The 25,610-nt window shown below is 36.0% G+C and overlaps 1 protein-coding gene across 7 annotated transcripts in view; it reads left to right on the plus strand.

Moving 5' to 3' along the window:
* IKZF2 (IKAROS family zinc finger 2) overlaps window positions 1-24,834 on the plus strand; it is a 179,681-nt gene extending 154,847 nt beyond the window's left edge. For all 7 annotated transcript variants that reach the window (XM_005676497.3, XM_013972544.2, XM_018059907.1 and 4 more), the window contains 3 exons: window positions 1,155-1,292; window positions 9,902-10,045; window positions 16,491-24,834. In XM_005676497.3, the coding sequence (XP_005676554.1) occupies window positions 1,155-1,292; window positions 9,902-10,045; window positions 16,491-17,215 (1,007 nt within the window). In that variant the 3' untranslated portion in view covers window positions 17,216-24,834. The remainder of the gene's footprint in view (window positions 1-1,154; window positions 1,293-9,901; window positions 10,046-16,490) is intronic.

The raw sequence follows: 25,610 nt of genomic DNA on the forward strand, positions 1-25,610 counted from the left end.
TACCTTGTCTTGTTAAAGTATTTCAGTTTGTTTATGACCAGTATGTTTATAATAGCATGGGTTTGTAAAGGACCTGGAATTAGGGATGCTTTCTTGGACCATGGAAAAGAGCTGTCTGTCTTCTCTGGGCAAAACAAAATGATTCCTAAGGGAGTTAAATGAGAGCAGCTCACCTGAGTCACTGTGTGCTTTACCAAGGGCTCTGCCAACAGACCCCCTGGTGTTTTATGGTTTTTCTGCATCCATTCAAAATGAAAAATCAAAGTATTTTGTGATACCCTTGTGAATAGTCATACATTAAAACACACCTGTTTCCCTAAATGTGGTTTTTTTTTTCCTTCTTAAATTTTTGAAGTCTTTTTCTTTAATGTAAAGACTGAAGTAATTTACCAGTATCATGAGATATGGCTATTAGAAAATAATTCACTTCCTGAATGTGAAATGCATAATTAAGTATCACTATCGTCGTAGCTAAATATGTTAGGGCTGCAGTGGTTACTGTTAATAGCCTTAACTTAAAGCACCTACATTCTTGGTAATGTAAGAACAGTGCTGCTGTGGGAGAATAAACTGTTGCGCTGCATAGTTTTGCATGTGTGAATAGTTACTACCCAGGTGGAAAGAAAAGAGAAACTCTGCTTTTATCTGTATTTTTTCTCAACCTTTGAGTTCTTTCTAGTCTTCTTGGTACTGGTGAATAACCTTTTCATTAGTCAATGACATTTCGAGTTGTTGCATTTTAGTTTCCCTCAGTAAAACCCTGTATCCTTAACCCGAATAAATAAAAATAATTCTCATCATGTATCTAGGACACTCATGATTTGTCTTTTGAATGAGTCAAAGCTTTGAGAATTGTGTAAATGTTAAGAGTCTGATACTTTGAAGACTGATCATCAGCCTCTCCTGATGTAGGAGACAGCACGATTTTGATTCAGTATTTCCCCTGTCGCCAAAGGTACACTCTGCCTTTGCTTGCTGTCGCTTAATCTTGGTAGAAGTTTATTATCTTTAATCACCTAAATCGGAGTGTGGAGGAGGAAGAGATTTAAGTCTGAAAAGTATATAACTGCTTCCTCCAGACTATCAAAAGTTAGCTGGTAATTTTGCTCTGGATTGAGACCCGACAGCACACTAACCCTGAGTTCTCTTCACAGTGGGTAAACCTCACAAGTGCAACTACTGTGGACGAAGCTACAAGCAGCGCAGTTCACTGGAGGAGCACAAGGAACGCTGCCACAACTATCTCCAGAATGTCAGCATGGAGGCTGCCGGGCAGGTCATGAGTCACCATGGTGGGTAGCGTGGCTTTCACCATTTCCATTCTCCCCTGCTGCTTTTGTCTTTTATTAGGGGTTAAACAGTTGTGTCTGCCCTTCAGCATGAAGGTAAAGTTTTACTCTGTTTTAGAGCAAGTGTAGATTATTCTCACTTTGTATTGGATTTCCTTTGTAAGTGCTTAAAACTAGTCAAGCTTTGGAACACTTCGCAAACAAGCTATATTGAGTTCTTACGATACACCCAGTTTATTTCTGATAGCCTGTGTTTGAATTAATATCATAATGGCAGATGGCCTTGAATATACCAAAGTGCAGTACTGTTTGGTCTTTTTCGTCCACTGTATCAAATAGTTCAAGATGGTATCATGTAAATCTATAGGTTTTCTAAAATAAGCAATTGGTTACTTGTTTATTTACATTTCTCTTAGGTAAGTAATCAGTGATATAATTGAAAATGTCTCCAGTTTGTTTTGTGGTTTATCTTGGAAGTTACTGATTTTGCTTTGTACGAGTATGGCAAACAATTTAGACCAAAATTAGGTACCACTGCCCTCCACAAAAATCAAAACCCAAACAAAACATCTGGACCTCCACAATATACAATAACAAGTAGGCAAGCAGTCCCTCAGGTTTATTCAACTAATCATTCTCTATTACCATAGACTTCCCTGGTGATCCAGTGATTAGAACTTTGCCTTCCAATACAGGGAGTGTGGTTTCAATCCCTGGTCGGGGAGCTAAGATCCCACATTTCTCTAGGCCAAACACAAAACAGAAAACAGAAAAATATTGTAACAAGTTCATAAAAATTTTTAAAATGGCCCACGTCAAAAAAAATCTTTAAAAACTTCTCTATAACTAAAAAAAAAATAATGTTAGTCAATCAGCCTCACAAAGTGTTATGAATTTTAATTCTGTAGATTTGGAGCATCTGTTCCATCCTACAGATTATATTTTTATAATGATTGATTTTATTATTCATATAAGCATATACAAAAATGGTAACTTATTGATACATTTATATCTTTCATTTAGGAAAGATTTGGTCAGTATAAATAGTACAGTTGAGAAATCCTGTAGTCACTTTTATATAAGCATCTCTTTTGTATTTACAGACAGCTCAAGGATTATTTATGGGAGATTGTGGAACTGTGGAATTGTGTTTATTGGACAGCTAGTGATTACTTTTTGATGAATCAGGAATTTCTTCAGTTATTATTTTGTTACCTTGAATAACTGAAAATTTTCTTTGTATTGAAGGTAGTTTATATTATTAATTCTATCATATTGTGAATGGGTCCTTTTGTTTTTATATTATCGTTAATTAACATTTTTGAAAATCTGTGTTTTAAGTCTTTGTAAACTTGGTATTGTAAGCTTGCATCACTGGGCTTATGATGGCAACATAGGATCCAGAGCACTGAGGTTGAAATTGTGGACCTAGGAGTCCAGCAACTCTGGTCTGGCGGTGTGGTGTGTGTCTGTGTCATCACAGTCTTGGTGTGAGAATTAAATGTGATTGGATGGGCAATGAAAGCCCAATAAATAGTTATTTTTACTATTTCAAGTAATTAAATATTAAGAAATAAATATAGCACCCCCTATAAAGTTATGTTACTTATGACATTAACTTAGACCTTTGAGGTTTCATTTACTGAGCACATTGTTTCTGTTCAAATTGTTGCTTCTAGAGGTGACTTGAGGCAAGGTAGCTGATGGAGGCTTGGGGCATGCCAGAGGTTTCTAAGATACCTTTTGGCACTACTACTGATTTTTCTGTGTAATGTTCTTTCATTGTGATTTTTATATTTGACTGGATTATTAGTTTTATGAACTAATTTTCCATTCACAGTTATTTATGAAACTGTGTTGCAAGCACATGTGTATATGAAATAGAATCTCTCCTTAAAGACCATATATTTTTCTAAGGAGGTAAGGTATATATAAGTAATTATAGCCAGCATGTAACTATCTGTTGAGAGATTAATCAGCTATAGAATAAGTGGTGCCAAAAAATTTTAACAGATATATTCTGAGGTAAAAAGAGTTCGAAACAATCGCAGCCTCAGCATCAACCTCTGTTCCCCAGATTGCTTGGCCTTTGACAGGCAAATGCCTTTACAGATGGTTTGAAATTGGAAGAGAATGGAAAATTGGTAAGATACTCGGGTACTGTAGGGCAGGAGATAAAGCAAGATGGAGTGTGTGTGTCTCTGTGGGATGGGCACATAGGTTTGGTATCATTTATAGACCCAAATATTTGTTCTTCAATAACAGATGGGGTTTTAACCATCCAATATAAACCATATAAGTTTATATGACTGCTATTTCATGCTGCACTTTTTCTAAATGTGTTGCAATAATAAGTTGAGACTATCCTTAACCTCTGCTTCCTTTTGTTAACATGTGTAATGTCTGAGGTAGGAGTTGATAATTGCCCTAAGAGAGAGCGTATAGATAAAAATGCTCCTAGTGATCATCATCAACCTTTCTCATATACATGGCTTAGCATGTGTCTCATTTTTGCCAGAGCCACAGTGTCTAACTATTCTGTTACACTGGGTCTATTATTTTGCCTTTTCTTTTAGCTGTAGATATGGGGGTTGTCATCAATGCGGTCACCCATTAGCTCTTTGAAATTAATGACTATTCTTTCTTCTTCATAACTGACGTTGTTATATTTCCTAGCCTCTCTTTGCCAAAACATGTTCTTCCCCATGTTGGTTTCTTCTAGTGAGGAAGTCTGTCTGAAGTCAAAGAGACTTTCTTTCACTTCAATTCAGGAAAACACCTATCGTGGGCTTGCTGTGTGCCAAGCTCTATGGAATGTTCTGAGAATATAAAGATACATGGACATAGTTTTGTTCTTATATTTATAGTCTTGTAGGAAATACATAAAAGATAAACAAAATGAAGCAAATGCTCTAATAAAGGTGTATAAACACTTCTCCTGAAGCATAGATGCAAAAGTCACCTAACTCTGGAGAAATCAAGGGAAGTTTCTTAAATGAAGTTTTTGCTCCATACATAAGGATGAGAAAAAATTGCACAGATCAAATTCACAAAAAGTATACATCCCAGGATGAGAAGTTGTCATAAGCTAAGACTTAGAGATATAAATGAACATTAACAAGTTTCTGGATACTGAACACAGTTGGAGTTCAAGGGATGGTAGGAAATGAGACTAAAATAGTAGGTTGTGATGCAGAGATAGAGTTTTACATGCTCATCCAGTTTTTAAATTTCACTGGGGTAATCAAACCTGTGTCTTCTAAAAAACAGCATCACTGATGTAGAACATAGGATAGATGCCTAACTGGAGTGTGAGGAGAGACTAGGAGTGAGAATGCCAAGGAAAAGATAAAGAGGAGCAGCAGGAAAAAAGTACATATTTGCAAGTTAGGATCAAAAGTTCTCAAGTTTGATAAAAAGGAGGAAATTAATGACTTGCAGTTTTAGAAGTAAAGATAAAAATGAATTGCATTTTATGGCAGATTATCTTATTTAAAAGTTATTTTATGCTCATTTTTCAAGTCTTCTCAGCTTGAAGAAAAAGCTTCAACAAGCGAAGTATGTAATTAGCTTTTCCTCCTTGCCTGAAGACAAAAATGAAACTGTGAACCAAAAAGATGGCCAAGTTTAAAGCAAGAATGTATATTCTTAGGTTTATGTTTTGAATTATTTGGTAAAGGGAATTTCTTTATTGCAAGGATGGAGGCATAATTGGTAACATATAAACTTCCTAGTAAGCTTCTTTCACTGGTTTCTAATGAGTGACAGCATTTCACGATGTTTGTTTAGTAAACATCCATTGATTCTTATTTGTCTCACATCTTCTGAAGACAGAGTCAAATAAAATGCAGTCCCTACTTGAGGCTGCTTACCAACTATTAGAAGAGACAGACCAGTCAGCCAGCAGTTACAGTACTGAGTGATAAGCATTATGGGAGCACAGAGGACAGGTGTCTAAGTCACAGTGGGTGTCCAAGAGGAATTTCTAGGGAAAATTATGTTTAAGTGGAGTTTGAAAGGCAGAAGAGCGAGCTAAATAAATGGAAAGGGGTGTTTCATGTGGAGAGAACAGCAAGTATAAAGAAATAGAAGTCTAAAAGAGCATGGTGGGTTAAGGACCTCCAAGTACTTATGTATAATTAGAGCCTGGTTGGTAAAGGCAAGAAAAATTGGAAGGTGATGAGGCCTGAGAGCGAAAGGCAGTGAAGGACCTATTGTGCTAAGCAAAGAATTTTATGAATTTTATTCTTTATCCTAGAAAATATTATTATGCTTACATTTCATTGCTAGAAATGCGGACAGGAGATCAGAAGAGTCAAGATAGGACCATGTAGACCATGGCAACAGTCTCCTGATTGGTTGAGTTGGGCCTAGTAGCCATCAATGTTCAGAACACTTTAAACACTGAGAGCAACTATAAATGTAGCATCTAAGACATTTGGAATCTCCATGAGTGTGTGTCTGAGGAGGCAGGAGGAGACTGGATGAATGGGCAAAAGTCTAGGATTTGCCACAAGTCTCTAGTATGAATGACCATGTAGATAGTGCTCTTCACTGAGATGGAAATTAGGAAAATAAGAGAAAGTTTGGGGAGGGAAATAGAGATTTCAGTTTTTGAGCACATTATCTTTTATGCACCTGTGAGAGACAGCCAAGTAAAACTGTCCAGAAGGAAGTTGAATATATAGATCTTGAGCTCTTAAGAGAAGTCTCAGTAGGCAATAAAGATGTGGGAGCCATCCTTATATAGGTAGTAATCTAAAGGAACAGATTTTATAAGGTTATATAGTTAAGTATGGAATGAGACAGCTAGAAAGACAAGGACACATTAAGAAGGGGAGAAAAAGAAGTGCAATGAAGCTGAGTGAGACTAGAGGATGGGAAAATGGAAAGAGTAATTTCAAGTATGGGCACTGTCCACTGTTGTCTAGAATATAATTAAGATAAATGAAAAGTTTCTTTTTATGTTCTTCAACATGGAGAAAATTTGTGATAAAATAGAAGACATGTGTTGTCTTTATCATACTTGCCCTTCTTCTCCTGTAGTTAACAAAGCTTCCATTTTCCTTTCGAGAGCTGTCCTCTCCCATTGGGTGAAGGCACAGTGGGACTGTTGGTCTAAGTGCCCTGCCCTCTTCTGGGGAATGTGGACATGTGACCTAATCTAGGTCTCTCAGAGTGTGTCTTCCTGGAATTTGAAATTTGAGTGAATTGTTTGGCAAAATAGCAATATTGGAAATACTTGTATGGTTCTATCTTTGTGATTTATCAATATGATGAGATAATGAAATAATGCAAGGATAATACATTTTATGCTGTTTATAACTTCAAAAATAATATCAAGAAAGATATTTGGTTATGAAATTTGTTCTAATAAGTGAAGTTGATATTTTCTTAGCCTAGATGAATGTCATACAATACTATTAATACCTTACTAACCAGAGAACTTGTTTTGTGTTTCAAGTAATGTATATCTGGAAACATTTTGATGAGTTGCACCCAGATTCATGAAAGCAAATAATTGAGATTAGTTACATAATATATAAAATGTATCAGATCTTCTCTCAATGGAAACCTTAAATGTATTTCAAACTTGTTTATACAAAGTCAATACTCAAATAGTGGCTAAGAGCCCTGCTCTGGAGGTTCTACCTAGATATAAACACTGAGAAAATGGTTCAATTAAGTTTTTTTGAAAAAATAAAAACACATCGTAAATCAACTATATACTTCAATTTAAAACACAGTGTAAATGAACTGTACTTCAATTCAAAACACACTGTAAATCAACTACATTTTTTTTTTTAAAGCACAGTGAGAAATTACATCTTTGGGTCTTTGTTTCCCCATCTGTAAAATGGAAATGGTAATTACACCTGTCTCAGGGGGTTGTTGAAAGCATTAATTAGATTATTAAATGGAAAGCCTTAAAAAAGTACTTAGTATATAGGGTGAGTCTGTTATTTTTATTATTGCCAGTATGGTAGAACAAGACTATTATTTGACATGTAAAAGTCTGTTGTGAAGTAGAAGTAAGACCAGAGCTCTACCAAAGTCATTGTTTTTAGTTCACATGAGCTTCATTGAACTTGGGACAAATCACCTGAATTGAGGTGGATGTGGTGTGGGACAGTTCCCACACCCAGGTTTCGTTTTGAGTGTTAAATGTGTGCAAATGTGAAAATTCAAGGTGAGACTCGAGCAAAACTGCCAAGTTCTAGACAACTCATTTCAAAACTAATTAGTATATTCAATTTTGGGGCAAACCCTGTTAACCAGTTTTGCTGTTTTTTAGCAAAATTTACAACAACAAACATTTTTTTCTTTCCATATTTTATTTCAGATCTTGGTTCATGACATATTTTCATCTTGGGCCCATTCATGGCCTGTATTTCAATTAAATAGTTACTTTTTGATGATGTAGTAAGTGACCGTGAATTCAACATCTAAAGCAAAAGTTAAAATTTTGACAGTAATCTATATCTAATTATATGAATATCCACCATATCTTCCTGGACCCCCTTACCTGAATTCCTATGGACATTGATTCTTTGCTTTAAGTTGTTTTTTTTTTTTTTTTTTTTCCTTATTTAACTGTTCCTAAGAGAGGACATGTTTTAAGTAATGTCTGCTGCTACTGCTAAGTCACTTCAGTCGTGTCCAGCTCTGTGCTATCCCATAGATGGCAGCCCACCAGGCTCCCCCATCCCTGGGATTCTTCAGGCAAGAACACTGGAGTGGGTTGCCATTTCCTTCTCCAGTGCATGAAAGGGAAAGTGAAAGGGAAGCCACTCAGTCGTGTCCAACTCTTAGCGACCCCATGGACTGCAGCCTACCAGGCTCCTCTGCCCATGGGATTTTCCAGGCAAGAGTACTGGAGTGGGGTGCCATTGCCCTCTCCGAAGTAATGTCTAGAGACATATTTTTTTATTTGTATATCATGAATTATAGCAGTATACAGGTGTTTCTTTGTTTCTAAGTCTCATCTTGGAAATTTTTCCAAATTAACATTTAAAAATTATAGGATTCCTTGTCATTAAAATAGAGATTGAAGACTGAATTTTTCTGACCCATCACCTGCCTATACTAGGTTAACCCAAAACTTAGATTGAATATCGATATCTTTAAGCAGGTCTGACTTACATCTTCTGATGCCATTTTTCATTTCTTCAAAATCTATAACCTGTATTCGTTATTAAATAGGTCACCTGAATTGTGCACTGGATGTTCTTAACTTTAATCTCTTGCCTTGTTACTTTTAGTGTCTGCCCCTATAAAGGGTAATGCATTGTGTTTCACATGGTAAAGCTATCATTCTGTAGATCATTTTACAGTGCACGATGAACAAGATATCCTGATATGAAACCTTTAGATTTCCAAACAGTGCTAACACAAGTTCAATTGTTAAAAAGTAACAATAATCAAGAAATAATAAGTTATGGTCTTTTCTGCAAGTGTTGGTTTTAATCCACTGATCAGGCTTCCCAGGTAGTGATAGTGGTAAAGAACTCACTTGCCAATGCGGGAGACATAAGAGACTTAACTTCAGTCCCTGGGTCGGGAAGATCCCCTTGAGGAAGGCATGGCAACCCACTCCAGGATTCTTGCCTGGAGAATCTCATGGACAGAGGATCCAGGCAGTGCTCTCCAGTCATAGGGTAACAAAGAGTCAGACACGACTGAAGTGATTTAGCATGCACGTGCAGTCTGTCTCCAGTGTTACTCTATCTTTAGTTAAATGTCCTTTGAAAGTATTTTTGTTCAAAAATAACTTTAAGTTCTGTGTCTATACCATACATGTCAATATCTCATGTCAGTATCTATGAGCCAATATATTAACCCACAGCCACTTAGACAGATGGGATGAAAAGGGAGCAGCGCAGGAGAGTTTATGTCAGATGAATTAGAACAGTAGTTTAGTGAGCAAATATGCCAATTTGGAAATGGATTCTTTTATCCTGCTGAAGAGCTCTTTTTAAAATAAATTACAATCATAAAGCTGTCACCATTTACTATGCACGGACATGTTCAGGATCGGATCTCCGTCATGAAGGCTGCTTTGTGCAGGTAGGTAGCCACAGCCAACAGGGCTCACAGCTCTTTCAGTTCATCAGATAGAAAATCTGCTACAAGAAAATACATGGGTGAAAAAAACTGATTAAATATGCTGCTTTTCTGTGTGTCTGTATAACCTTTCCTCTGAAACAAGTTGACTTGCTTAAATTGTTTTAGAAAAATAAACTCCAAAAGCCTTGAGAATAATGCAGTCTTAAAGTTAGTATTGATTTTAATCAGTGTTAAAAAAACACTTTCAGAGGAATAAAATGAGAAAAAGAACATGTTGGCCACCAGTAGTGGCAACAGTGTATGTCATTGATCTAAGAGAGACTTGGATAAAAACAAGTTCTGTGTGTGTGTGTGTGTGTGTGTGTGTGTGTGTGTAAAATTAACAGTATACTTTAACATTAGAGGTTATTCTTTCTAATTGCTTTTACTCTATCATGCTAGTTTTTATATTTGTATAACACATGTTGAGGTGGAAAGTCCAGCTTTGCATCTTTTTAATTGTTGAAGAAATTATCAGATTACATTTTTTGTATGGTTTTATATAGTACCTCCTATGGACGATTGTAAGGAACAAGAGCCTATTATGGACAACAATATTTCTCTGGTGCCTTTTGAGAGACCTGCTGTCATAGAGAAGCTCACAGGGAATATGGGAAAACGTAAAAGCTCCACTCCACAAAAGTTTGTGGGTAAGCATTACAAAGGGTTTTATTTCTGTAAAAGCTAATTTTAATGAGCAAAGGCATGTTCCCATGTATATATGAATATATATGGTATGATTCAATTCATGAAATAAATGGTCATCTCTTTTCTCCATTATACTACACACAAAGTATGTGTGACATTACACACAGACACACACACACACTACATACCCTTAGGCATGTTGGCCTAAGAAAAAGGAAGGAGTGATAGGACTCCATTGTTATCTCAAATTGAAGCCTTATTATATAAAGGAAGTGAAAGTTGCTCAGTCATGTCCAGTTCTTTGTGACCCCATGGACTATACAGTCCATGGAATCCTCCAAGCCAGAATACTGGAGTGGGTAGCCTTTCCCTTCTCCAGGGGATCTTTCCAACCCAGTGACTGAACCCAGGTCTTCCACATTGCAGGTGGATTCTTTACCAGCTGAGCCATAAGGGAAGCCCAAGAATACTGGAGTGGGTAGCCTATCCCTTCTCCAGAGGATCTTCCTGACCTAGGAATTGAACCAGGGTCTCCTTCATTTCAGGCGGATTCTACCAACTGAGCTATCAGGAAAGCCCAAAGTAGCCCTCATGGCCTGTACTTACATAAAGTGTAATAACAAATAACAATACTTAAAGAAAATGATGTAATCTATTAGCCAGGTTTTTAATCCATTTTCTTTCCACAAAATTAATGCTTTTAAATAATCTGTCTACCAGTGCCAGAGACGCAGGGAGGATTCCCCTGGAGGAGAAAATGGCAACCCACTCCAGTATTCTTGCCTGGGAAGTCCTATGGACAGAGGAGCCTGGAGGGCTGTAGTCCAAGGGGTTGCATGAAGAGTCAGACACAACTGAGCATGCATCCCCCCCCAAGTATTTAATCTAGAATGAAGAGAAATTTTTTTGTTCAGTTTTGCATTAAAATAAGTAATTCAGCAATCTGCATTCAAGATGTTTCATATTTGGAGCTACAGTTCATATTTTTATCTTTGTTTTCATGTAGCTTATGTTTTAAACTGAAAAGATTAGATATGATATATTAGACTTTCATTTCCAAGCCTTCAGATATTCTTTGTTGCACTCAGAGTTGGCATCATTCTGCATATTATAATACTATAGTCATAAATTATCTCTGAGTTTACAGAATTATCTAGCTATTTTCAAAAAGAGCTGAATGAATAACAGATTCAATATAAAGAATTTTCATTATTTATATATATAATATATATTCTTATAGACTTATATAGAGTAAAAATTAGAAGAGATAAAAAATAAGCAGATTCTCACATTCTAGTGTCAAAATACATTGTGGAACATCTTCAAGGGTTGAGTAGTAACTGAGAGAAAACCTTTGCTTTGCTTATTTCATAGGGGGAAGGGTGATAAAATTCTCCTATTCCAGTAAACACTTAGAGAAGATTTCTTTTCAATGTAAAATTGAAGAACTAACAAATCACCAAAATATGAATTTAAGATAAGCTAGAGAAGTTAACTGACAAAGTTCATTGAAAGAAGCCCAAAGATCATAGTTTATGCTAGGTCAGTTTAAAACTAGGGCTTCCCAGGTGGCCCTAGTGGTAAAGAACCCTCCTGCCAATGCAAGAGACTTAAGAGACATGGCTTCGATCCCTGGGTCAGGAAGATTCCCTGGGTGAGGGCATGGCAACCTACTTCAGTATCCTTGCCTAGAGAAACCCATGGACAGAGGAGCCTGGCGGGTTGTGGTCAATAGCGTCTCAAAGAGGCGGACATGGATGAAGTGACTTAGCAGCACACACAGTTTCAAACCAGCCCCTGAGAGTATACTCAGATCTGTTTTGGGCCCTGAGTCACTTTTCTGTCTGTCTCTCTTTCTTCCTGCTTATAAATAACCCTTTTAAAATGCCAGTTCTTCTGTTTTACAAAATTGGTTAATTTGCTGGATGTCTATTAAATTTCTATGTCATTGGAAAAATATGAAATTTATTACTATTCTGTTTTAGTTCTCACCTTTTAATGTTTTCATGTTTCCTATGATTTAGATGCTACTCTCAATTTGACTTAATTGCATCCCGTAGAAAAGAGGGATACATTAAAAAAATTTTATTCTAAAATAAGAACATTAGTTTTTTATTAGAAATTGATGATATTTTTCTCTTTATTTGGATTCTGTCCTAGTGGTAATACACAGTTGACGCTTGAACAACACAGGGTTTGGGGCAATGGCCTTAATGCAGTGGAAACTTTGCATATGACTTACAGATGACCCTCCTTACGCACAGTTGTCCATATCCACCTTTCTGCATCCATAGATTCAACCAACCATGGATCATGCAGTACTATAGTATTTACTCTTGGAAAAAATCCTCCTATAAATGGACCTGTGCAGTTCTAACCTATGTTGTTCAAGGGTCAACTATGTAACAAACAATTGCATAGTAGTTTTTTTATGATGCCTTTTGAAATGAGAAATATCATCATTCCTCACTTACTATAAATTTCTTTTTACCACTTTCCTCATTAAATACTCTCCTTTGATTTTATCAAGCTCTCCAGGCCAATGATCCTTGACCTTACTGTGTATTTGTTTCATCCTCTCTTTTCTTATCCAGTTTGGATTCCATGACTCTGTTGTCTTACTGTCCTTCTGTCTTTCAACTAGTAAAATGCCTACCCTCTAATGAAGCCAACTGAACCCTTTTCCATATCTACATAGCTGCTAGTAATTTTAGAGAAAATCCCACAGCCTTATAAATTGTCATCACCGTAAATAAATGAGTAACTGATCTCAAATACGAATTGTCCCATCCCTACTATATAGCAGCCTTCCTTTTATCCATCCCTGAACAGTCTTTTCTCATATTCAACACATAGGGCCATTTCAACCTTTCCCTACTCTCCCAAAAGATGGTATCTCACACCTTGGTGATATTACATCTAGATTCTTAGGAAATAAAAACAGTTGACATGATTTCAACTATCACTAATCCTGTAAGATATGTGCACCCACATGAATGCTCTCTTTCATGGATGATAGCAGCATCCTTCTTTCTAATTAATGCTTCTTCTTGTTCCCTGGAATTCTCCTATCCCAGCCCCTCAAATAACTTGCACTATTATTTTCCCCCTTTCTCACATATATTTTTAACATGTCCCTTCTATTGGCATTTTTCTTTTGGCATTCAATGTGATAAATTCTCATCATTAAAAAAAAATCTAACCTCAAACCTAGGTCTTTTTCCAGCTACTACCTAACTTTCTCCTTCTCTTCAAAGATGTAATTGTTGAAAGAGTTCTCTATGATTGCTTTCTATAATATTTTTTTTCTTTCTACTCATTCTCCAGCCTACGCAGCCTGGCTTTTGTCCTCATGTTCTACTGAAATTATTCTTTATAGTGCCAAGTCCAGAGGACTTTCAGACTGGAGCATATTTTCACTACTGAATAGTTAATACTCTTAGAAACCTCTCTCTTTCCTTGGTTTCAGTGACACTGGTCTCTCTTGCATTTCTTCCAGCTTCTCTGAGTGCTCCTTCTCAGTCCTTTTAATGGATTCCCCCTAACAGTTATGCAAATGGTTCTATAGTCCTAATGGAGGACTCAATTCATGTGCCTAATTATTTTAATATTATAAATCAGGCTTAAATTTAAAACTATTGTGTTCTAACCTAATCTGGAAGACTGAGTTCAAATAATATAGAATTCACAGATTCCTCAGAGTTCCACACCAGAACTTGAAGGCATGCGCAGAACAAACCCCCCTGGTGTGCAGTCAGTCCCCTCTTTTAAACCCACTCCTGATTCTATGCAGCATCAAAGAGGGGCCTCATGCATGTATGTGTAGACATTTGGTCTACACATCCAAACTCTTTTCACGCCCCACCCCACTCACAGTCCATAAAGAGTAGTGCACTGACCATTCTTCAGGCCTTAGAGTGTACCTACCAGCAACAAAGGTGGTACTCAGGGAATGGATACTGTGAAGAGGACTCTGCCACTCTCAGTGCAAGTTCTGGGCCATTTGGACAAAGAATTCTGGCATGCTGGGCACCCAGAGTATAGTCTAGCGTGTAAGCTCCAGATTGGCACATTCCCTTGGCCCTCCACATTCCTTATTCCTTCATAAGGAGTGAGACCCAGGGCTCTCTAAGCATGAGACTCTAATCTCACTTGCCCTAGTCTATGGGCAGGTGTAAAAGTCTTGATGTTCTTCCAGGTTCCATTTTTGACCTCTTTTTTCACATTTTACCTATGCCTTTGTGATATCATCTATTCCCCTGGCTTCAGAAGCTAATTTCTATTAACCGATGATTCTTATATCTGTATCTCAAGCCCAAATCTCTCTTCTGAATTTGAGACTGTATCTCAGTACTTATTAGACATGACTGTTACTCATAGTCTTTCCCAATCTGAATTCACCATCTTTTCTATCTCCCATTGCCATCCACTAAGTTTCCCAGGCCAGAAACATTGGCTTAATACTTAACCTCTTTCTTTTTCTCATTCTGTGTCTAGATAGTCAGCAAGTTCTAGCAACATTTCCTAATATTTTCTCCATTCCATCTAGTTTTCGCCATTTCCACTGCTTCTCTACTAGTTGAAGCCACCCATGATCTCTACATCCCTGTAGCAACAGCATCCTAAATCATCTTGCTAAATAATTATCTAGTTAGTCACTTTCCTGTTTAACCCTTTCAGTTCTTACCTCTCTCAGGATAGATTTCAAATTCCTTAGCTCTTGAATAAGCCCTACATTATCAGATAACAACTTTCTCATCTGTTTCCATTCTCAGCCATATGCAAAGTGTTAGTAATCCCTAGGATGAGTCATGCCCTCCTGCCTCTGAGCCTTCCTACCAGCTTCTCCAACCCTTACCCTTCCTTTACTTGGCTAACATTTGTCATCACATTCATTCTGTGATGTCACTGTCTTCAGGAAACTTTCTTTTATTAATACTGTGAGTTTTGTATTCCTTAGTTGACCCCTTACCACATATCCCACTGTATTATAAATAATCCCTAAATTGTTGTCACACCCTCTAAACAGTGCTTCCCCGGTGGCTCAGTCGGTAAAGAATCTGCCTGCAATGTGGGAGACCTGGGTTTGATCCCTGGGCTGGGAAGATCCTCTTGAGAAGGGAAAGGCAACCCACTCCAGTATTCTGGCCTAGAGAATCCCCATGGACAGAGGAGACTGGTGGGCTACAGTCCATGGGGTCGCAAAGAGTTGGACACGACTGAGTGACTAAACACAGCACAGCTTAACTTTTGAACTCTTGACACTACAATATCTTAATTGTATGCTATGAAATAATTACTCATATTCTTTTTCAATTTTCATTACTCTGATGGGAGACCTTCCTTCAAACCTGAAATAATACCAGCCACATAAAAGTATTTTTCCAGAATACAATTCTATGGATCAGTGCACATGTTAGTCAAAGTAAGCATTAGTAGGAGAACACAGTGATTTAATGGAAGAATTTTTAGAAGAGAAAATACTCTGTCCAAAGCTGGCAATATTTGAAGGAGAAAAACCTAAACTACTGTTTTTTGCACCAACTCTTTAATTGGTTAAGCTTAGATATTATGTTAATATACAATGTTGAAGTAAAATTAAATTAGTTGAAGTAAATGTTAAAAAGTAAAACTACAGATCTCTCTCTGTCAAGAAACTATATAGAAAACTAACAGTGGGTGTTCATATAGTAATAACATACGTGTCTAAATAAGAAAGGGGTGATGCAAAAATGAATGATTATCCATTTCAAGAAGCAAAACAATGAAACAACCATTTTCAAGTTTATAATAAGTAAGTGCTTTGGGAAATACCCTATTTTTATATAACCCTAAATTTCATTCAGTTTATCAATTAAACTGTTAAAAAGTATTTTAATTGTGGCATTTAAAAATTTTCCAGAATGAGATATATTTGGTCTATAATCTTTCTCTAACATAGCAGCTAAATCAACCAAATTAACCATACACGATAGTGAGATAACACAGGTGTTATAACCATATCACTCTCGTTTTTATGATCTTTGAGGCTTGGTCACTGATGTTTAAAATATGCAAAAACAAGTAAATCTCTGACTATTTTTACCTGGTATTTCTCTTTCTTCTACAGTTTCTGAGCTCTAGACAAGTGGAAACTTTGATAGAGAATGAAAATAAGATAACACACACTCAATCATACCTTTCAGGCGAGATAAATTTTCATGATGGCATTAGAACAAGTACAAATGGCTTGTGACATTTTTATTACTAATCCTCTCTGTAGGTTAAGAATATTTGTGAGTCTCAGCAGAATTAAAGAGCCTAAATACTTGATCTAAAGAATAAGATATACCATAGTATGGAAAATGAAAGTGATTAGTATATATCCTTAGTCAAGCTATTCATTGTGTTGTGTTCTTTTTTTTTTTTTTTTCAACCTTTTTGCTTTTCTTCCCCTCTTCTATTCAGGAGAGAAGATCATGCGATTCAGCTACCCAGACATTCACTTTGATATGAACTTAACATATGAGAAGGAGGCTGAGCTGATGCAGTCTCATATGATGGACCAAGCCATCAACAATGCAATCACCTACCTTGGAGCTGAGGCCCTTCACCCTCTGATGCAGCACCCGCCAAGCACAATCGCGGAGGTGGCCCCAGTTATAAGCTCAGCTTATTCTCAGGTCTATCATCCAAATAGGATAGAAAGACCCATTAGCAGGGAAACCTCCGATAGTCATGAAAACAACATGGATGGCCCTATCTCTCTCATCAGACCAAAGAGTCGACCCCAGGAAAGAGAGGCCTCTCCCAGCAATAGCTGCCTAGATTCTACTGACTCAGAAAGCAGCCATGATGACCACCAGTCTTACCAAGGAAACCCTGCCTTAAATCCCAAGAGGAAACAAAGCCCAGCTTACATGAAGGAGGATGTCAAGGCTTTGGATACCACCAAGGCTCCTAAGGGCTCACTGAAGGACATCTACAAGGTCTTCAATGGAGAAGGTGAACAGATTAGAGCCTTCAAGTGTGAGCACTGCCGAGTCCTTTTCCTAGACCATGTCATGTACACCATTCACATGGGTTGCCATGGCTACCGGGACCCACTGGAATGCAACATCTGTGGCTACAGAAGCCAGGACCGTTACGAGTTTTCATCACACATTGTTCGGGGGGAGCACACATTCCACTAGGCCTTTTCATTCCAAAGGGGACCCCTATGAAGTAACGAACTGCACATGAAGAGATACTGCACTTACAGTCCCACCTTCCTCAGATGCCGACATACCTTTTTTTTTTAACATTGTTACTGTCATTAATTCTTATTTTGTGGACGCAGTGTCATTTGCTCTGCCTGATTACAATAAGGAAGAAACGGAAGAGAGAAGAGACAGGGGACATTGTTCCTTAACAGCTTGACTTGTTTATTGTGTGGGAATTTAAGAGCAGTTCATTTCTGCCATGCATAGATATAAGGTATATCATGCTTTGAAAAAAAAAAATCTCTTGATTCATAAAGATTCATCTAAGGATTCTAATTTGCCACTAATGTTCAGGATTGTGCAAAGGCAGGAAAGATTAGCATTTTCTGGGTTGGACTTTCACAGTTTTAAGTGGGATAAGTAATTTTATCAGTCAAAGAACAATTTGTTTCAAACTGTAAATTGTTTTCCTTTTCCTCTAGAGATCATGGAACACACACACACATTATTTTCCATGATAACTCCTTGGATGAGTAGTTGTTGTGGGTTCTATGTTTACTTCCCCTGTGGAATTTATAACACGGTATGTTGTACCCTGTACCATATAGCAAAACTTATAAACTACAGGTAGTTAAGGACAGCTACAATACATCTGAGGTCCTATGATCTTATTTTTCTAAACTTAAGCACTGTTTTTCCATAGTTTTAATGACTTGCATTTTATAGACACCCTGGCAGCCTTACTTTGAACACCTTTAACAAATAGTGTTTTTATCTAGTTTTCAGAATAACATATGGTCTAAGAGTGGCTAAGAGGCATTCAGTAGTTTTCAGAAGGGACCTCTACTTTTCTTAAATTTGTTTGGGAAGTTTTCTTTTACAGCTGTAATGTGATGGCAGCATAGTATACGTATTCCTTTCTGAAATGTATGCATACGATTGTCACTGTATCAGCATTTAATCAGTGTTAACCAGTCAGCAGAAGAATATCAATATAATTAGGCTAACAGTAGGGGGGAAAAACTCACCCAGAAATCCCTTTTCTGGTATTTCTCTTTTCACTGGTTTTATTTTTCAAGCTTTCACCACTCCCCACCCCCAGTGTTTTGTCCATAGTCTGTTCATCTTTTATTCTTCTGGTGGAAAGTCTTAAAAATCTTGCTGTAGGCTATTTCTTTGAAAATCTCCTCAGAGCAGTTGCTAATTTGACCCAAGTATGGTAACTTGAACCAATAAGGTTATGGAACTAGGGCTATTTATTCTAGTATTTCTTCAATAATATTTACCACTTTTGGTACAAGGAAAAAGCAACTTCTTTGTAACCAGTGCATTATAGATAAAACAGACAAAAACAGAAGCTTATATTTACCCTTCTTGGAGTCTAGAATGCAACCGAACCTCCAAGCTAATGTGTTTATGTCCACACTTTTATGTCTTGAAAACATGAAACTATCAATATATATAAGCTCTTATGAATCTCAATCCCTTACTAAAGAATTTTTCTTCATTTAATTCATGTATACATTGGCATATTTCATGGACAGATTTTAATTTCATTTATATGGGTGATTTGTTTTTTCTTTGCAGTCTAACAGCATTAGAGGGGAGGAACTGAGTGAAACTGATTAAATTCATTTGTGGGGGGCCCACTTGGAGGGAGAATTCGCTGCTTGTGTTTAGAGAGGACAGGCCTGACCATGACTGGATTGTCTGATAACCATTTCTGAATGTTAAAATTACATTAAGCAGTAAGTGATGACTGCTCTAAAAAAGTCATTCGATGGGATGTTGAAACTGTGTTTTAGTGCAGAATGATGTGAGAATTAGCAACACTAGAGAACTATGATGGATAAGCAGGTCTGGCCCCAGTACTGTTCATCACCCATTTTCAGTTTGCCATTCACTTGTGTAAGCAGCGTCTAAGCACTGACACAGCTAGAGCTAGGCAAAAAAATGGTTACAACCCAGCTCTCTTTCACTGGCCCTCTGTGGCAATTATTTTGGGGGAAATAATACCCAAACTGTTCCTTTACATCTAAGACAAAGCACCAAATCGGAGATGTGAAATGTTTTAAATAGAATGTTAACTGTCACTTTTTTTCCTGCATGCTCGGGTGCATTACCTCATTTTGAACGTACAATGTATTATTCATAGGTGAAGTGTGTCTCTGAGACTTACCCCATCTATCCCAACCACTCATATATAATTGGAATTTCATTTTTTTTTCCTTTTGGAGGGAGGTAAATAAGGTTAGTGATTTTGTGTTTTACTATAATTTAAGGAAACATTTGGATGGCAGTCAATATGTTCATAATTTTGGCTATGTGTGAATTTCTGCTGGCATCATCTATGAATTTTTTTCCTGCTTACTAATTTTTTTTTCAGTATATGAACAATCATGTACCTACCTGCCCAGGGATGTAACTGAATTCAGTGGACCTACAGAATTGTAGAGTTATCTGCTGAGGACAGTACTAATGGCACTCTCCCTTTCTGATTCCTTTTTTGTTTAAATCTTTTTTCAAAAAGTTTCCACCAGTGTATTACTTGTACTTTCTTAGCTTCATAGGAGGAGCAGTTAGGGACAGAGATGGCTTAGGGCGCAGCAGGGGCAAATGAGGAAAAGGTCAATTCCAGTGTGCGCGTTAGGTAGAATTTTTGTGGACACAGTGCTTTCTGGGACACTCTGGATGGCTATATTTGCATGCTTCTTCACAAAAGGAAATATGCAAGATGGTTGCACCTAAAAATAAATATGAGGGTCAGACACCAAATAAATCAAGTTTTACATAACAGTTATATGCTCAGTTTATTTAGGTGAGATTTCACATTAGAGTATTTGAGGGGCATGTAAATGGGTTAGCCTCTGTATTTTCCAGTTTGGCAAAGATGTGTCATGTTGTTTTGCCCTAATTTTCCCCAAAATTTTATATCCAGCTCATTTTAAAAGATATGTATTGCCTCTCTCTAAAAGTGGTCAATCACTTTTTTAAAGCCATTCTAACCTGGCTTTTTACAATAGTGAAAGTGACCAATAAGCAAATTGGAAGAGATTTCAAGCTGTTGAAACATTCTGTTGTGAATCTTCTGGAAGGACAAAACGGGAGAATGAGCGACTAGGATTCAGATCTGGCTGCAAGGAGAGACTGTATCCCCTACATACGTTCAAGCTGCTCTGTGCCTGCATCATAGTATACATACACATTCTTTTAAAGAAAATTCATGAAAAAAAGAAATTAGAGTAATCAGGTGTGTTACAGGAGCCTATAGAGAGTTAAAATTATGATTAATACCGGAGCAACTTAATAGGTTTACTTTATCAGACTGTATAGAGAAATTTTAAAGTTACTAGTCTATCTTCAGGAGTAGTCACAACTATTCAACTTAAACCTTGAGTCTTTACTATGTACTTCCAGAACAAATCAAAACAGTGAATCAAAAAAAGAACTTTTAAGCTGATTTCACATAACCTCTAAAGTGAAAGAAACATAAATTACTCTTAAATGGAAAGAGTTTTCAGGTTTTACTTGTTGGCAAATGGAGAAAGGCAACAATGTTTTAGTGAGCTCGGTATTGTTTTTATTTATGGGTTTTGTATTTCAGTCTTAGACGTCACAAAACCATGAAGTTTTTATGATATTTTATAAATGTTTGACAAAAATTACATCAGTGAAGGCATTTAGGTGAAAATGATGTTTTACTTTTGTTATCTTTAAACTGATTCCTTAAGGTGAATGGAAAAAGAACAGAGAAGTCTGCAAAAATACAAATAAAAAACTCTATGCTCCTGGTTTCAAGACAGAACTTAGACTATAGGAGGTATTGGCTATGTTATTTTTTAATTTTGAATTATTAATTTTACAAAAAGGGATGTTATAGTTTGTGATCATCTTTCATTCTATTTTATATATTATTTCAGTAAATATTGTCTGTATGAAAATTATTCTAAAACAGAAAATTCCCCAGAGGCAAAAGAAAAAAAAGAATAGAGGGTGAAATTGAAGTTTATCTATACGAAAGTCATCTTAGAAATGTTTTAAGCCTCCAGTTTCTGCAAAATAATTAAAATATACAGTAACTGGTCTTAAGATCCTGAATTTAATGTATCAAATACTTATAAAATTTATTTATGTTTGTGCCTTTTTAAAATGCATTGAGTGTTGGTTAGCTGTTTAGTTCTACACCACTTATATTACGCATTTTTAAAAATCACTTAAAATTACTATATAATTCGTCTTCGTGTTCTTAGGTCAAAAGCATTAGAGGAATTTCCCATACAGAGAGTTTCAGCTCATCTGCTTAAAGTAAAAGAAAACTTTGAAACCAGATGTTGCTGTCTTTTTAGTTTGGTAGTATTTCTGAATACCATTACAAGATTATGCAGGTAGTATATGAGATGGAGGGAAATTGTAGCTGTGAATTGCATTATGGTATGGTATGTATTTTTGTTTTGTTTTTAAGGAAGAATAAGTTCTAGTATCAAACAAGGCTTTATTAGTGGAATTTTGAATCAATAAAATACAGTATTGCTTTGGAATTTCACCTATAGTCTAGTGTTCTGCTAGTCTTAGAATGTCCTCTTCTAACCTGTTAATGTTGTGTGGAATGATGTAAAGAAGCAGGCCATTAATTCTCCTTAAACAAAACAGAATTGAAGAGTTATATCATATTGCTACTCTCCAAAGTATAATCTCAAATGGTTTCCTACCATGGTTGTGTATTACTTGCAATGGATGTGTTAAAATATGACAGCTTTTTAAAAAAGAAATGAGCTGCTTGTTATTCAAAGCAAATGTCATATGACCAAGAAGCTGTGAGATGCTAGTGTTTCTTTTTATCATAGTGTATTGCTAGGCCAAATAATGACACCTTGAATATTTTTACATTTATTGCAGAAACCTAAAATTTTGGAATTTCCATAAGGTTTTTTATGTAACATTATATTTCTAGCTTTTTAGTTTTCTCTTGCTGTACTGTAAGTTTGTGGATATTTTTCACACATACTCTTTGAAAATAAGTTCCTAATTCTGTTTATGGGGTTTTTCTCCCATAACATTGCATTTGTATATTTTCTGTATAAATTTATTGTGAATTAACCTTTATCCCATACAGAGTGGTACGTGAATGACTAGTTTTCTAAGATGTCCTTTTTATTGTGAATAAAATATAAAATTTAGAGGCCCTCTGCTAAGCCACATAAAAGTACAGCATAAAACTTCTTATAGGTTTAGATAAGCCAGTTTGCAGTTAATCTGGCCCTTTAAATTACCTCAAGTGACACACAGTAAGAAAAGCTTCTTCAATGGGTGGAGGTCACTGATTCCCCAACTATGCACTTACCAGGATTCTACTTAATTTACTGGAAATGGATTTTTTTTTTTTTCATGAATACACTGTAACAAGGGAAAGACTCTGGGTTTTGTTTTGTTATTCTTTTGTGTGTGTGTGTGTTTTTAAGTAGTTCAGTTTCGGAAACTGTGATAAAACATTTTGACTTGTCAAGTATACTCTCAGATATTGAACATAAATCGCATCCCCTTGTGTGTATCAAAGTTTTTTGTGATCTGTTAAATTTTGCCTGCTTTCACCACATCCTTTCTGTTTTCTGTCCATGTTCCCTCCATCATTGTCTCTGCCTCCCTTTCCCCCTACTAGTTTGAGGATTAGGTCAGGTTTTTATTTCCAGTTCATAGGTCTCTTAAGTCTTAATTTTTTGTGTATGATTTTTGTTGGCTGTATAATCTGCTGACATATTTTTATATTCAAGTGTAGTTTTCTATTTTTTAAAAAAGTAGTTGAATTAAAACAAGTAAGGTATATAACCCATGTGTTACATTCACTTTCAGATATTGGGTATCTAAAATATGACTTCAGAGACTATGTAATCATAAGAACATGATATGTTTCCTTCCTTTCTTGCTGGATTTTATGTTCTGATTTGGTTGTTCTCCTAAAATATGTGTTATGAGAAATTAAACATTTTTTTTGCAAGAACTTAGAAAGATGTTAAAAATCTAAAGCAAAAAGTCTTAACTATCTTCCAGCTGGGAGAAAATGCTTTAACATTACTATAATAATATTCCAGGTTTGGAGTGGGCTCTCCAGGCTCCCCATTTGCTCTTAATAGCTGAACTTTTTAGACCATGTGTTATTTGCAATCCCAGAGCGATTGCTTCTGCTACTTAGTTTAAAAGATGTTTTTCTTTACTTTCTGTACAAGTGCAATACTTTCCTTGAAGTCTTAAAAATGATGGTTATTTTTCTTATTCTTTCTTTAGTTAAAGACAAAAAGAAACTCTTGAAAATTATGGCATGTTAAAGGACACAACAAGCAAAAAGAAAAACACACCACAGTCAAAAGATTAGAGAATGTGGAAACCACTGGTCTAATCTCATGATATCTTTATTTAGACTAAATTTTTTTGGAAATTAGTAATCTTTTGCCTGAGAAATGTATCCTAAAGTTGAAATTCTTAGAGACTGAATTGTTTTTCGTAGACCCTTGTCCAGTGTTTTAAATTAAGAACCTAATATTTTTTTCTATTTTTCTTTTCTCCTTTGGAAATGAACTTTAAAATAAAAGTAAAGCACTTAGCTCAATTTTAAACACTTATCACCTATTGGAGAAAATTTTTAAGAAATATTTGGAGCACTCCTGTTTTCATACAACTTAAGTAAGAGATATTTTTCATATCCTACATATTTATATGTAGCATTCTGATTTTCTTTTTTTATATCTGTGTCCCTGTAGTAAAACTGCTGTAATGTAAATACATATTTTGATTAAAAAGATAACATTTCTTTGGCATTTTTTTAAAAGGCAGTTACTGCATTTGTACAGTATATGTCTTGGCCATTTTAGAATTTTTTTTTTCTTTAACAATACCAAAGGTAATTAGACTACTTTGAAAACTAATTGCTTGACAGTTTCTAGGATATTTTAAGTTTTAGAAGCGAAAAAAAAGATAGGTCAAACCAGTAAACCTCATTTTTTTTCAAACTAATAATTTGGGAAAATAAAAACTATTGTTTAAAAAAGATATATATATATATAAATATATATGTAAAATTAAAATTCCAGACCTTGTATGTCAGGTTTGCTCAGTGTAATGTAGTTTTTTTAAGGCTCAAATACCATACCTCAGAAAATGAGGTTTACTATGGAAATACTGAAACAGTCTTTGCAGTTGTGTGACAAGTCACCCTGCTATACACCAATTTGGAGACCTCCGCTAACAGTTCTATCACTGCAGACTAAAATGTGGGACTTGTATTTCATTTGTTTTTAATGCACACACATACATGTTCCGTGCATGTATGTGGGTATTGTGTATATGTGTATGAGTGTTGTAATATGCATGTGTGAGTGTGTGTTTGTATGTGAGTACAACTAAAGAAGCTGCAGAAACTTTGTAATACTTTGTGAAAAGGATTATATTATAAAGGTTTGTACTGTCTGAGTGCACAGCTACTGGAATAAATTTAGGGAATCTCAGGAACAAGCATATAATTTGTCCAAGATTTATTTCTTCTCAGAAGTGTAAGTGCAGTTTTTAATTCTGTATATTATTTAATATTTTACCAATAAAATAAACTTCTGACATAAAAAGTTTGCTATAAAAACTTTCTGGTGAAAATTCTGTACACAAGCACATTGTTCAAATACAGAAAACTGTTGAATCATATTAGGCTTTAGTTATCACTGCCATTGTATATATGTGTCACGCTACCTGACCCAGAGATGTGGATGCATGAAATCAGAAGCCTCCATCACCACTGTGTAGTCTACTAGAGCAGAGAACAGAATAACCTGCAGTTTGTTAAGGATGACATCTCTTTTCTCTTCAGGCAGATTTCATATATATCTGATTTTACCAGTAAAACAAATCTTACAATTATGTATGTCAGAGCCTATCCCCTATTTATAGAAGAGAAAAGTAAACCCTGAGGGGAAAAAGCTGTGACTTGCTCCGGAGGACAGAGTGCATTACACAAGCAGTCCAAGTAATGGTCAATCACCACATTCAAAACCAGCTTTTCTTAGGAGTCAGACCAAGAAATCAAGGATTAAGTCATAAAGATTGTTCAGTCACATTGGCAAACATGGGTTTTCTGTTCTGCTTCATGTTTTACCACCATTGCATGAGTCATAATTGCCTCAGATTTTACAAATATGTTTTAACACAAGAAGTTTGTTGTTACAGATGTCCCCATAACTGGAAATATAAAAGAGCACATATGATTATAAGATCATTTTATTGAGCTTTAGCTATCATTTATCCCCCACACCATGTTAAAGTCCACCATCGCATTTGAGGTGGCTATTAGAATTTTCCTTCATAACTATTAGAATTTTATGGATATTTATCACATTCCCCAAAAATT

Source organism: Capra hircus, chromosome 2, assembly GCF_001704415.2.
Source record: "Capra hircus breed San Clemente chromosome 2, ASM170441v1, whole genome shotgun sequence".
NCBI lineage: Eukaryota > Metazoa > Chordata > Mammalia > Artiodactyla > Bovidae > Capra > Capra hircus.